This window comes from Schistocerca gregaria, chromosome 2 (assembly GCF_023897955.1).
Source record: "Schistocerca gregaria isolate iqSchGreg1 chromosome 2, iqSchGreg1.2, whole genome shotgun sequence".
Taxonomy (NCBI): Eukaryota; Metazoa; Arthropoda; class Insecta; order Orthoptera; family Acrididae; genus Schistocerca; species Schistocerca gregaria.
Genome location: NC_064921.1, coordinates 72,801,706 through 72,814,984, shown reverse-complemented (window position 1 = coordinate 72,814,984; position 13,279 = coordinate 72,801,706). Strand labels below are relative to the sequence as shown.

Sequence of the window (13,279 nt, the reverse complement as noted above, 5' to 3'; positions counted from 1 at the left end):
TCTTGCTGCATGTTAAATGGGAGCTTGTTGCGTAAGTTTTCACTGCAGTACATAACTACATCTGAAGCATAAACAAAGAGCAAAGCCTAGATGAAAATTGGTCTTATGTCTTATATTGTGAATGGCCAAATTGTAGGTCAGCTGTAACAGATGTTTATTATCATAATCAAAAACCATTAAGAAGTAAATACACGAAGAAGTGAATGTAAGAAATACAAGATCCTTAAAGAGGCCTCTGTAAGACATTTGGTTATTTACCTTACACAGCATCCCTGTTGTTGACTTATTTTGAATAAATACTTTATTTACTATGTGTGCATTTCCCCAGAAAATAATTACACCAGACAAGACAAAATAAGCAGAGAACTTTGTCTTTAAATAAAGACAGCAAGATACTGCTCAGAACAAATTACGTTGAAACAAGCTTTTGAACTCATTTTGTACCAGAACAGGAAAGGAAACTGAATAGAAGACATCCTATTTAGGTAAGACATTAAAAACCTCAATCTAGAAGGCCAGATGAGGATTGGGACCCCACTTCACTGATGATAAAAACAAGTACACGACCTCAGTCTATACTGATTCCAGAATACAAAGGAAATAATTGTTGTGTTAGGTCAGAATAGTGAAGGAGAGGGGCATAAAAGTCTACTTTGAGGGATGTACAAAGTTTTCGTGCTGTTAATAATTTTTTTATTATTCTTGTTATAATAAACTTTTTGTGGCTCTTTTTTCATTTCATGTACAGTGCCTATTTTAATTTCTGTTCATGTGTATTTGCTTTTAATTTTTTTGAAGTTTAAAGCTACTTACTTTTACTGTTTATGCAATGACAAATAGTATTTAAATTATCAGGGACTTTTTTTTATAAATTTCAGAGAATATTTTTGGGACAGAAACATTTTTTCCAATAGTTAGTCAGTGTTTTGCTATACTATGTACATCATTTATATTTTTAAAGTAAAAGAAATAAGGCTGATTTTATCTGATCTGTAATAGACGATTTTTAATATTGTCTTAGCTGCAGAGAAGAGGACGGTCAAAAATGATATTACGAGATATCACAGAAGCACTTCCCTCGGATGTGCACTCTGAATTGTTGTCGAAGCTTTCTGGCCTGAGTCATCATGAAACACCTGTTCCCAAGGAAGTGCTCCATTCATCATTTGGATTGCAATCCAGTGAAGATCCACTACAAATCAGTTCACTGGCTCGCCCAGTGGTCATCCAGTCTGCATTTAAATCACATACAGCAATGCCTTCTCTGTCAAAATCAGTTGAAAAATCTGACATGGGAACACAGACACTGAATGTAAGCAACTGTACTACGAGGTCAGTTCAGGTATCTCTTCCAGAAATAGAGTATCAAGTGTCATCAACACAGACTTTGCACTTTGGGACAGTGAATGAAGAGACGCAGACATCTGCACAAAGAAATTTTGAAGTTGAAACACAGACTGACTCATCGTCTGTAAGTCAGTGTTCACAGACAGATTATATACACAGTGCTGAAACAAGAGAAACTCAGTGTTATGCAGTTCACTCTATCTCAGACATAAAAGAAGTGCAGACTGATTTTACAGCCTACATTGATGCACCATTGAATGTGCAGGCCATTAGTGAAAATGATGTGAGATTCTTAGACAGTGTAGAAAACATTTACACTGGATCATTTGTTGACAACAAATCAAATTCAGATGAATATCTAGATGCAGCAGAAACATTGACAGAAAGTAGAACGCCAATGAATGACAGTGCAGGGGAAAATGTAAAAGACACTACATCTGTTGGTGTCCAGGTTATACATGATGAATTTGTTGATGAAACAAGCAGAGCACCTGCACTTCGTCAAAATGTTATTGCTATGCGACAGATGCAGTTTTCCCTGTCTACAATGTATCCACATGGAGCACTTCTGTCATCTTGTTCACCCATGTCAGTGCTGATGGCACCTTTAGGTATGAAGACAGTGTGTATTTGTTCAAAGAAAAGTTTTAATTTTCTTGTGGTGCTTACACTTGTTTTTTGTACAATTTTTTATGTTCTACACAAGGAAATTAAAACATTTCTGATGAAGCAGTTCTCTGAAACCACACAGTAATATTTCACATATCTGAAAAACAATAAGAATAGAACCAATTTTCCAGCACTTGATATTTACTGACTGTGTGTTTCCAGATAATATTGCTCTTAGTTGTAAGTTCTAGACTGTAAATCACTGAAATCCTTCTTTTCAGGCTCAAAGATTGCGCAAGAAGTCAGCTAGGGTCGAGGATGATAATGAATCGCTGGTGTTGCAGCTGAAGAAAATGGCTACAAAGGCCAGAAGTATGTTTTATCTTATCAAAATGCCTGAGGGTTGGAAACCTAATTCATCATTTGTAATAGTAGTTCTTGCTTTTTCCTCTGACACTTCTTACAAAAGCCTGTTTTCTGATTTATGATCCCACAAATTTATTGCATTGCATTGAATGCTTTATGTTCTTTCTGAGCCGTGACCATTTTCTACGGCTGCATTAATTAGTACTATTCTTATAAGACTTTTGTGATTTCATGAAGTCTTGTGTTATTTATATGAACTGAGACATTATTCATGACTGTCTATTACCTTTAACTGTAAAATTTACTGTGTGCTTTAATTTGTGGCTTTCTGCTTATGGGATATCTAATATTTTATCCTGTTCAACAAATATCCCATAGTTCCTCACTCCTACTAATTAAGTCATAATCATGCTCACAGGAAATGCAGTTAAAGTGTGTGCCTTATAATAAACATGCAATTTTTTGCTACCCTTGCTTAATGATAGTATGACAACTCATTTGCTAGTTTCAAATACATGCTGCTTTTATGATGTAATAGTGCAATTACAAGATCACACTTTTAACAAGTAGTCCACAAACCAGAAACTATAACTGTTGAATGAGATATAAACTTGCCATTGTTTTCTACCAATGCTAACAATAATATGGCAACTCATTTGCTAGTTTCAAATTCCATGCTGCCTCATAATGACATTAAATCATTTGTGAAGGTAACAGCTGTAGCATGTTATCCACAAAGTAGAAACTATGTAGAATGAGACAGACAACTCTAAAAATGATAGAGCATTCCATGATGGAGCCTTAAGGTTTTTAATTTCAGTGCTGTAGGTTATACTACATAATATTCTATAATTTATGTACACATGTAATTTAATTTTTCACATAGCTTACAAAATCAGCAGCTTATGCTTATTAGCAAATAACTACCTGAAAGGTAAAATGGGATGACCAGCAAACTTTCTGAGAAAAGTAATATTTATTTATTTAAAATGACATTGGTATGTTGTTGATCATAGAATTAGTAGATTATGAATTTTGCATATAAATATCATTTGTAGCATGCAAGCCTATTGTGTTAGCAACACAATTCTTGATAGACACATTACTCCTGTATATTACTGGCAAGATTAGTTTCGTTTAGATAACCTGTGACAGCAGTTGATGTCTTGGAAAGTTTTCATCTACTTACTTGTACATAAAAGTGCTTGACTGCATTTGCAAAAGAAGATAAGAGCTTACTTAACTGCTTGCTTGTCATTCTTGAAGACTGGCTTCCAGTGTGTGTGTGTAAAATATTCCAGATAGAATAGATAGCAATGAGAAAGTTAAGTAGAAAAATTAGGCTCTTTTACATAAGTGATCCAATGCATATCTATTTAATGTCTTTAGTGAGTAATTTTTTTACTTCTATTTTATTTTTTTGTGACCTAAAAGCCTGAGTATTTGTTCCAGTAATGTGGGCATTCAATTCCTACTGGCATCTGAGTTTTCTTTGTATTTGCTTGTATGTGATATAAAATGGGCATGACTCTGCTCAGTGTGCTATCCTTGCCACTAAGGGTTCAATTTTAAAGTGAGTGCTGAATTATTTTTGTACTTCTGTCAAAAGGAAAATTCATTTGAGACAACAGAGAAATTAAAAGAAGACAGAATGGCTGGCCATTACTGACCTTCAGAAGGAGAAATTCCATGTATATTGCCTAAAGACATATATAAAAGTAGAAAAACTATCTTAATTTTTGGAGCTTTTAGTCCTTTCCTCAGGGAGGAGAAAGGGTAGGTTCAGGTTGGTGCATCTCAGCATCAGATGTAAGTGACATGTACATCTTTTTCAGCCTTTTCTATAACTTTTCATAGTACATTAATAATAGGAAACCCTTAAAATGAGAATGTATCAGCCTACCACATGATGAAACTGTTTTGTACAGGAAATATTCAGAATGCTCTCTTGGTTACGTCTAGTGACACTGTAATTGTAGGATTTGTCACCAGTGTTTTATGTACCACTTCACCAAAGGTCCTGTTAATATGCAACTCACATCTTGCTTGCGCTGTTATATGTCTCATTTCACCACATTACTTTCACATAGCATCAACTGTGTAATTGATCATTACAAATGGGGCAAGCATGGAACTATTTAATAGAGCTCATCATGAGTTTGGTTTCTGATACAGTGCACCGAAAGTGTACACAAATCTGGAGTTGACTATGTTGCTTAATGTTCGTAGTTCCAGAAGAGAGGTCCCCTGTCTGGCAGACATTTGATGGATAGGAAGAGTTGGCTCAATTTGCTGGCCTTGACATTATTTAGACCTTTACACTCAAGTTTGTTATTTGTGTTGACATTTTGTAATCAAACCCTGGTTAATATATCAGTGAAAATAATCAGTTTTTGAAAATATAATGTAACTGGCTAGATAAAACTTTTGCTCACGAAGTGATGGGAAGAGAAATTGTATATAAAAGTTCAGTGAATTTGCAAGCTTTTGGAGCCAGTGGCTTCTGGCAGAAGGATTGAAGGGGAAGGAAAAGGGAACAAGGAAGAGGACAGTGAAGTTTAGGAAATAGAGAGAGTTTGAGAAGGACACTCAGAACCCCGGATCAGGGGAGACCTATTGAACAGGATGAGAAGGAAAGACCGATTGTTGGAGACTGCACCAGATGAGATCTGAAAAAGCTTAAAACTGGAAAATAGTATAACAATCAAAGCAGAGGTTACTGACAATACATGATGCAAGAATTAATAAGAGCAGAAAACCTTAAGTGCATTGTTTGTGGTAGAAGTGGAGGGCAGGAAAAAATAGAGAGGTCAGAAAGTAAAAGATACAGAAAATTAAAAGGGAGTGAAAAAAAGGAAGTTACTGAGAAGAAATGCTGAGACCAAAGAGATCAATGTACATTAAGATCAGGCGGCAGTCACCAACAATCAGTCTTCCCTTCTCATTCTCCCTGGTAAATCTCCCTTGACTCAGGGTTCTTTTACAACTTTTCTGAATGCTCCTCATTTCCTAAACCTCACCAGTCCTTCACCTTCAACACTTCTACCAGGAGAAGGAGTCATTGACTCCAAAAGTTTGCAAATTTCAATAAATTTGATATGTATGTTCTCCTGCTGCCACTTGGTTGAGTATACTTTTTATCTATCCAGTTACATTATATAGCTTCAAAAATAAAAAAAATGAGATAGTTCTACACTTTAAATGTATTGAAGAAATCATCAAGAAAAACTAAGGGAGAAAGAAACATGACTAAATAGAACCAACAAAGTGAAAAAAGCTCCATTTCCAATCTGGTCACCATGTAATAGGATACACTTGTCAAACATTAAGATCCAACACTAGAAAACTGACAGTCTCTTAGAAGAAGTCACTTATGCTTGTGACATCCTATTACAACTTAAAAATGAAGGAAGAACATATCAGGTCTTCAGAACTGAAAGAAAAATCATAACAATTGGAATAAATAAAAATATGTCAGTTCTGGAAGATTCGCCCCCCAAATCAAACTGTCAACTGAGAGACTGACCTGGTCACCAACATAATGAAGAAGAAAAGAATCTCTTATGTCTTCCAGTGAAGTGTTGAGATCTACATCTACATCTACACATCTACTCTGCAAGCCATCATATGGTGTGTGTCTAGTCCTTTCCTTTCCCACCTCACTCACAAGTAGAGCAAGGGTAAAATGGCTGACTGTGTGCCTCTGTATGAGCCCTAATTTCTCTATCTCATCTTATCTTTGTGCCCTTATGCAAAATGTATATTAGCTGCAGTAGAATCATTCTGCAGTCAGCTTCAAATGCCAGTTCTGTAAATTTCCTTAATAGTGTTCCTCAAAAAGAACATCAACTTCCCACTAAGAATTGCCATTTGAATTTCTGAAGCATCAACATAATACTTGCAGGTTGACCAAACCTACTGGTAACAAACCTAGCAGCTTACCTCTGAATTCAACGATGTGACTGTGTCAAGCAGGACACTACTAATGTTTTACTCAAAGCTTACAGGCCTGTTTCCTACACATCTGCACTGACTTACATTTTTATACGTTTAGAGCTAGCTTCCATTCATCACACCAACTAGAAATGTTGTCTATGTGATCTTGTATGTCTCCACAGTCACTAAACAACAACACCTCCCTATACACTACAGCATTGTCAGCAAACAAGCACAGATTGCTGCCCACTCTGTCTGCCAGATCATTTATATATATGGAAAATAGTAGCGTTCTATCACACTTCCATGGGGTACTCCTGGCGATACCCTTGCTTCTGATGAACACTTGCTGTTGAGGACAGTGTACCAGGTTTTGTTACGTAAGAAGTCTTTGAGCCACTCACATATTGGGACCTATTCCATATTTAACAGTTTACAGTTGAGCACTGTGGGAAATACTTTTCAGAAATCTGCAAATATGGAATCTACATATTGCCCTCATCTGTAGATTGCTATATATCATGTAGAGAAGGGCAAGCTGTGCTCTGGATGAATGAAGCTTTCTAAAACCTAGCTGATTCATTGACAGAACCTTTCTGTCCCAAGGAAATTTATTATATTTGAACTGAGAATATATTCAAGAATTCTGCAGCAAACCAATGTTAAGGATATTGGTCTGTAATTTTTCAGGTTCAATCTTTAACCTTCTTGTGTAAGGGACTCACGTGCACTTTCTTCCAGTCACTGTGGACTTTGCACTGGACAAGAGAGTCATGATAAATGCAAGCTGAGTAAGGGCCTATGCTAATTTGTAAAACTGAATTGGGATTCCATCTGGACCTGGTGACTTATTTGTTTTCAACTCTTTCAGTTGCTTCTTTATGCCAGTGATGCCTATTACTATATCCTGCATATGGGAGTCTGTGTGATTGCAAAAAGGTGGTATGTTTGTACAATCCTCCTATGTGACCTGTTACTTAAATGTGAAATTTAAAACTTCTGGTTTCCTTTTGCTATCTTCTGTTGCCACACTGGACTGGTGAATAAGTGATTGGATAGAAGCCTTTGACCTGCTTAGTTACTTTACATAGGACCAGAATTTTCATGGGTTCTCAGCAAAATATTTTGATTTGGCATGTTGATGTTAGCTATTGTATGCTTTACGTATCGATCGTTTTACAGGTGCAGGAAGCTCTACTAACTTTTGCCTGTTTCCATTTGTGCATTCTCATTTGAATCAAGAGTGCAACAGTCTTTGCTTTCTCAGCATTTTTCAAATTTTGTTATTAAACCATGGTGGGTCTTTCCTCTCATTAATCTACCCACGTGACACATACTTATCCAGGGCATGATTTACAATCCATTTAGACATTGCACATAATTCCTCTGCATCCATCATCCTCAATCTAAATGATTCCCATTCAGTGTCTAAGTGGAATGGTAAAAACTGCTTATCAGCTCCTTTTAGCAAAAATACTGTCCTACCCTCCTTGATTGATTTATTAACTTTAGTAACCATCATCACTATATTCACGTGATTACTAATCCTTGTCTCTATAGTAACACTGTTGATAAGGTGAGGCTGCTTGTAGCTGTGAGATCTAAAATATTTCCATTGTCGCTGTTGTGGTCCTGAGTCCAGAGACAGGTTTGATGCAGCTCTCCATGCTACTCTATCCTGTGCAAGTTTCTTCATCTCCCAGTACCTACTGCAACCTACATCCTTCTGAATCTGCTAAGTGTATTCATCTCTTGGTCTTCCTCTATGCTTTTTCCCTTCACAGTGCTCTCAAATACTAAATTGGTGATCCCTTGATGCCTCAGAACATGTCCTACCAACTGATCCCTTCTTCTAGTCAAGTTGTGCCACAAATTTCTCTTCTCCCCAATTCTATTCAGTTATGTGATCTACCCATCTAATCTTCAGCATTCTTCTGTAGCACCACATTTCGAAAGCTTCTATTCTCTTCTTGTCTGAACTATTTATCGTCCATATTTCACTTCCATACATGACTACACTCCATACAAATACTATCAGAAAAGACTTCCTGACACTTAAATTTATACTCAGTGTTAACAAATTTCTCTTCTTCAGAAGTGCTTTCCTTGCCATTGCCAGTCTATATTTTATATCCTCTCTACTTCGACAACCATCAGTTACTTTGCTCCCCAAATAGCTTAACTCATCTACTACTTTAAGCATCTCCTTTCCTAATCTAATTCCCTCAGCACCACCCGATTTAATTTGACTACATTCCATTAGCCTTGTTTTGCATTTATTGATGTTCATCTTATATCCTCCTTTCAAGACACTGTCCATTCTGTTCAGCTGCTCTTTCAGGTCCTTTGCTGTCTCTTACAGAATTATAATGTCATCGGCAAACCTCAAAGTTTTTATTTCTTCTTCATGGATTTTAATTCCTACTCCAAATTTTTCTTTTGTCTCCTTTGCCACTTGCTCAATTTACAGATTGAATAACATCAGGGATAGGGTACAACCCTGTCTCATTCCCTTCCCAACCACTGCTTCCCTTTCATGCCCCTTGACTCTTATAACTGCTATCTGGTTTCCGTACAGATTCCAAATAGCCTTTCTCTCCCTGTATTTTACCCCTGTCAGTTTTAGAATTTGAAAGTGAGTATTTCAGACAACATTGTCAAAAGGTTTCTCGAAGAAAAGTTTTGCCTTTCCTTAATCTATCTTCTAAGATAAGTCGTATGGTCAGTATTATGTGTTCCAACATTTCTATGGAATCCAAACTGATCTTTCCTGAGGTTGGCTCCTACCAGTTTTTCCATTTGTTTGTAAAGAATTCGTGTCAGTATTTTGCAGCCATGACTTATTACAATGATAGCTTTCTTTGAGATTGGAATTATTATATTCTTCTGCACGTCTGAGGGTATTTTACCTGTCTCATACATCTTGCTCACCAGACGGTAGAATTTTGTCAGGGCTGGCTCTCCCAGGGCTATCAGTAGTTCTAATGGACTGTTGTCTACTCCCAGGGCCATGTTTTGACTTAGGTCTTTCAGTACTCTGTAAAACTCTTCACACAGTATCACATCTCCAATTTTGTTTACATCTTTGTCCTCTTACATTTCCTTAATATTGTCCTCATGTACATTGCCCTTGTATAGACCCTCTATATACTCCTTCCAGCTTTCTGCTATCCCTTCTTTGCTTAAAACTGGGTTTCCATCTGAGATCTTCATATTCATACAAGTGGTTCTCTTTTCTCCAAAGGTCTCTTTAATTTTCCTGTAGGCAATGTCTATCTTACCCCTAGTGATATATGCCTCTACATCCTTATACTTGTCCTCTAGCCATCCCTGCTTAGCCCTTTTGCACTTCCTGTCGATCTCATTTCTGAGACATTTGTATCCCTTTTTGCCAGCTTCATTTACTGCAGTTTTATATTTTCTCCTTTCATCAATTAAATTCAAATCTCTTCTGTTACCCAAGTATTTCTACTAGGCCTCATCTTTTTACCTACTTGATCCTCTGCTGCCTTCACTATTTCACCTCTCAAAGCTACTCATTCTTATTCTACTATATTTCCTTCCTCCGTTCTTGTCAATCGTTCTCTAGTGCTCTCCCTGAAACTCTCTACAACCTTTGGTTTTTTCAGTTTATCCAGGTCCCATCTCCTTAAATTCCCACCTTCTTGCAGTTTCTTCAGTTTTAATCTACAGTGCATAACCAATAGATTGTGGTCAGAGTCCACATATGCCCCTGGAGATGTCTTACAATTTAAAACCTGGTTCCTAAATTTCTGTCTTACCATTATATAATACATCTGAAACCTTCCAGTATCTCCAGGCCTCTTCCATGTATACAGCCTTCTTTCACCATTCTTGAACCAAGTGTTAGCTTTGATTAAGTTATACACTGTGCAAAATTCTACCAACTGGCTTCCTCTTTCATTGCGTACCCCTATTCCATATTCACCTACTACTTTTCCTTCTCTTACTTTTCCTACTATCGAATTCCAGTCACCTATGACTATTAAATTTTTGTCTCCCTTCACTATCTGAGTAATTTCCTTTATATCATCATACATCTCATCAATCTCCTCATCATCTGCAGAGCTAGTTGACATATAAATTTGTAGTACTGTGGTAGGTATGGGCTTCGTGTCTATCTTGGCTACAATAATGTGTTCACTATGCTGTTCATAGTAGTTTAGCCACACTCCTATTTTTTATTCATTATTAAATCTACCCCTGTAACCTACCTGCCCTATTAAGGGATCTGACATTCCATGCTTTGATATGCAGAATGCCAGTTTTCTTTCTTCTGATAATGACGTCCTCCTGAGTAGTCACCACCTGCAGATCTGAATGGGGCACTATTTTACCTCCAGAATATTTTAACCAAGAGGACACCACCATCATGTAGCCATACAGTAAAGCCGCATGCACTCGGGAAAAGTTACAGTTGTAGTTTCCCCTTGCTTTCAGCTGTTCACAGTACCAGCACAGCAAGGCCATTTTGGTTAATGTTACAAGGCTAGATCAGCCAAACATCCAGACTGTTGCCCCTGCAATTACTGCCCCTCTTCAGGAATTACACATTTGTCTGGCCTCTCAACAGATACCGCTCCGTTGTGGTTGGTCGTACGGTACGGCTATCTGTATCGCTGAGGCACACAAGCCTCCTCATCTATGGCAAGGTCTTTGGTTCATGGGGGGATATTTCCATTATGTGTCTGCTTTTAGTTAGCTGCTCAAGACAGTTTTCCAAAAATGTGTCCCACAGTACTTCATGAGAATGGATGTCCATACTTTCTGCAATGAATCCATAGACTTCCCATGTGGTGTCACTGCCAGACACCACACTTGCTAGGTGGTAGCCTTTAAATCAGCCGCAGTCCGTTAGTATACATTGGACCCGTGTGTCGCCACTATCAGTGATTGCAGACCGAGCGCCGCCAAACGACAGGTGTAGTCTAGAGAGACTCCCTAGCACTCGCCCCAGTTATACAACCAACTTTGCTAGTGATGGTTCACTGTCTACATACGCTCTCATTTGCAGAGACGATACTTTAGTATAGCCTTCAGCTACATCCTTTGCTATGACCTAGCAAGGCGCCATATTCATTAATTAGAATAAATTCTGAACAGACACTATCGTGAATCATGTACCATCAAGAGTGACATTCATCATTAATGGATTAAAGTTAAGTATCAAACTAATTTCATCCGCTTTCTGAATTCTCATTCCTTGTTATGTTCCAGACCTCATGTCAGTATAGTTCTTCCCTCCTCACGCCAGCCTGCGTGAGCTAAAACGTGTGCATTTCAGCCTCCAATCATAACACGGTGTTGGCTCTTCAGCTAACACTACACCCCAGTCTATAGTCTGCACGTTAAAGTAATCTCCACCTAATGTTGCATTATCTGGTTATTTCTGCGCTACTGAGCATAGAGTTTCTTTGAATGATTCTAAATCTGTCACAGAAGAATCAGGTGGCTAGTAAAAACATCCAGCAATTAACCTGACTTCACGTAGACCTGTTATATGCGTCCACATAATTTCCTCATCACACTAAAATTCAACCTCAGTAGAGGCACAATATATTTGTCGACTGCTATGAATATTGTCTCTCATAGGGCATCTAATCTGTCTGTATGATATTTATTCCATGACTCGCTAAATATTTCAGAGCTTTTTACTAAGGGTTTCAGCCAGCTCTTGGTCCCCGGAATAATTTAAGCATGACAAATATCCTGAAGAGCAGTAAATTTTGGAACTTTGTTATGAATATGACAACAATTTAGTGATAAAATCTAGACAGTTGAGTGCCTTTGCTCTGAATGTGGTGTACTTTCTCTATCTGCATGTCGACTCCCATATGTTCATCAGAATACTTCAAACTACCACCTAGCCCAAAAAAACCAAATGCACTCCACAAGTCCTCTGCTACTCTAGTAGCTGCTTCCTTTGTGCAGTGCACCCCAGACCTATCAAGGGGAGTCCCACAATTCTCCACTGATATTGCAAGTCATGAAATCTCCAGCCAAGACTGTTACGAAGTCAACAAAGCCTGTGGTTGGGATACTGTAGGTATTTCAACATTTGTACTAGCAGTGTGCCCCCTTCCAGCTGCCTGTTGGTGGCTTCAAGCTGTCCAGCTGACAGGTGGGGAGAAATGTTAGGCTGCAGTGGTGGGGTGTCGAGTGTGCCAGAGGCTGCACTCTCATCTCTAACTGGACATTCTTGATGCATCTCACGTGCTGGACAGTGCTGGATGCACTCTTGTCATATTGCTGATAATGTGGGATTTCACACCATACTAAGTTGGTATCCTTCATCCCTATTGACAGGGTTCTCATGAATCCTTATTTATGTGGATTCCTTTATAATGCTGTCCCAATAGCAGGTTGCTTGGTCTAGCACTTTGATGTCCTGAAACTCAAAGATGTGGTTTCCCTTGACATTATGCTATGCTACCACTGATTTCTCTCTGTCCTCCTCTAATACATGCCTAATGTGCTCCTTATAGCATTTCGAAATACATCTCTGTGTTTGCCCGTTCTACAGTTGTTTCCCTTTCTTGGACATACTGATAAAGAAGAAGGCAGATGGTACACTGGACTGTGCAGTATATAGGAAGGAGACCCACACGGACCTGTTCCACAATGCTACAAGCTGCTACCATCCAGTGCAGTGGCACACAGTGGCACCACCCTGGTAGATGGGGGTGCACATCATATGTAATGAAGGAAGCCTCCCAGCCAAATTACAGCACCTGAATGAAGTGTTCTGCAGAACTGGGTACAGTGAACTGCAGATTAGTAGGGCATTATTTGAGAAGAGAAAAGATGCAGATAACTGGGGAGAGGGTGAAGAAGACAAGAGACTTGCTTTCCTTCCATACTTGTGACCTCCCTTATTCAAATTGTAAGGCTGCTTGAATAATCTGACATATAAACTGGCCTCTGACAACTTTCTAAGACGAAAGGATACCTTCACTCTGCAGAAGACTCACTAAAACTGAGCATGTCTGGGACATACAGC

At 38.3% G+C, this 13,279-nt stretch overlaps 1 protein-coding gene across 9 annotated transcripts in view; it reads left to right on the top strand.

Annotated features, from left to right (window-relative positions):
• Window positions 1-13,279, top strand: part of LOC126336343 (trichohyalin) — a 415,368-nt gene that overhangs the window by 229,326 nt on the left and 172,763 nt on the right. For 5 of the 9 annotated variants that reach the window (XM_049999914.1, XM_049999913.1, XM_049999912.1 and 2 more), the window contains one exon: window positions 2,238-2,328. In XM_049999914.1, the coding sequence (XP_049855871.1) occupies window positions 2,238-2,328 (91 nt within the window). Of the gene's footprint in view, window positions 1-1,021; window positions 1,959-2,237; window positions 2,329-13,279 lie in introns of all 9 variants that reach the window. The other 4 variants (XM_049999908.1, XM_049999907.1, XM_049999909.1 and 1 more) reach the window with 1 other exon arrangement.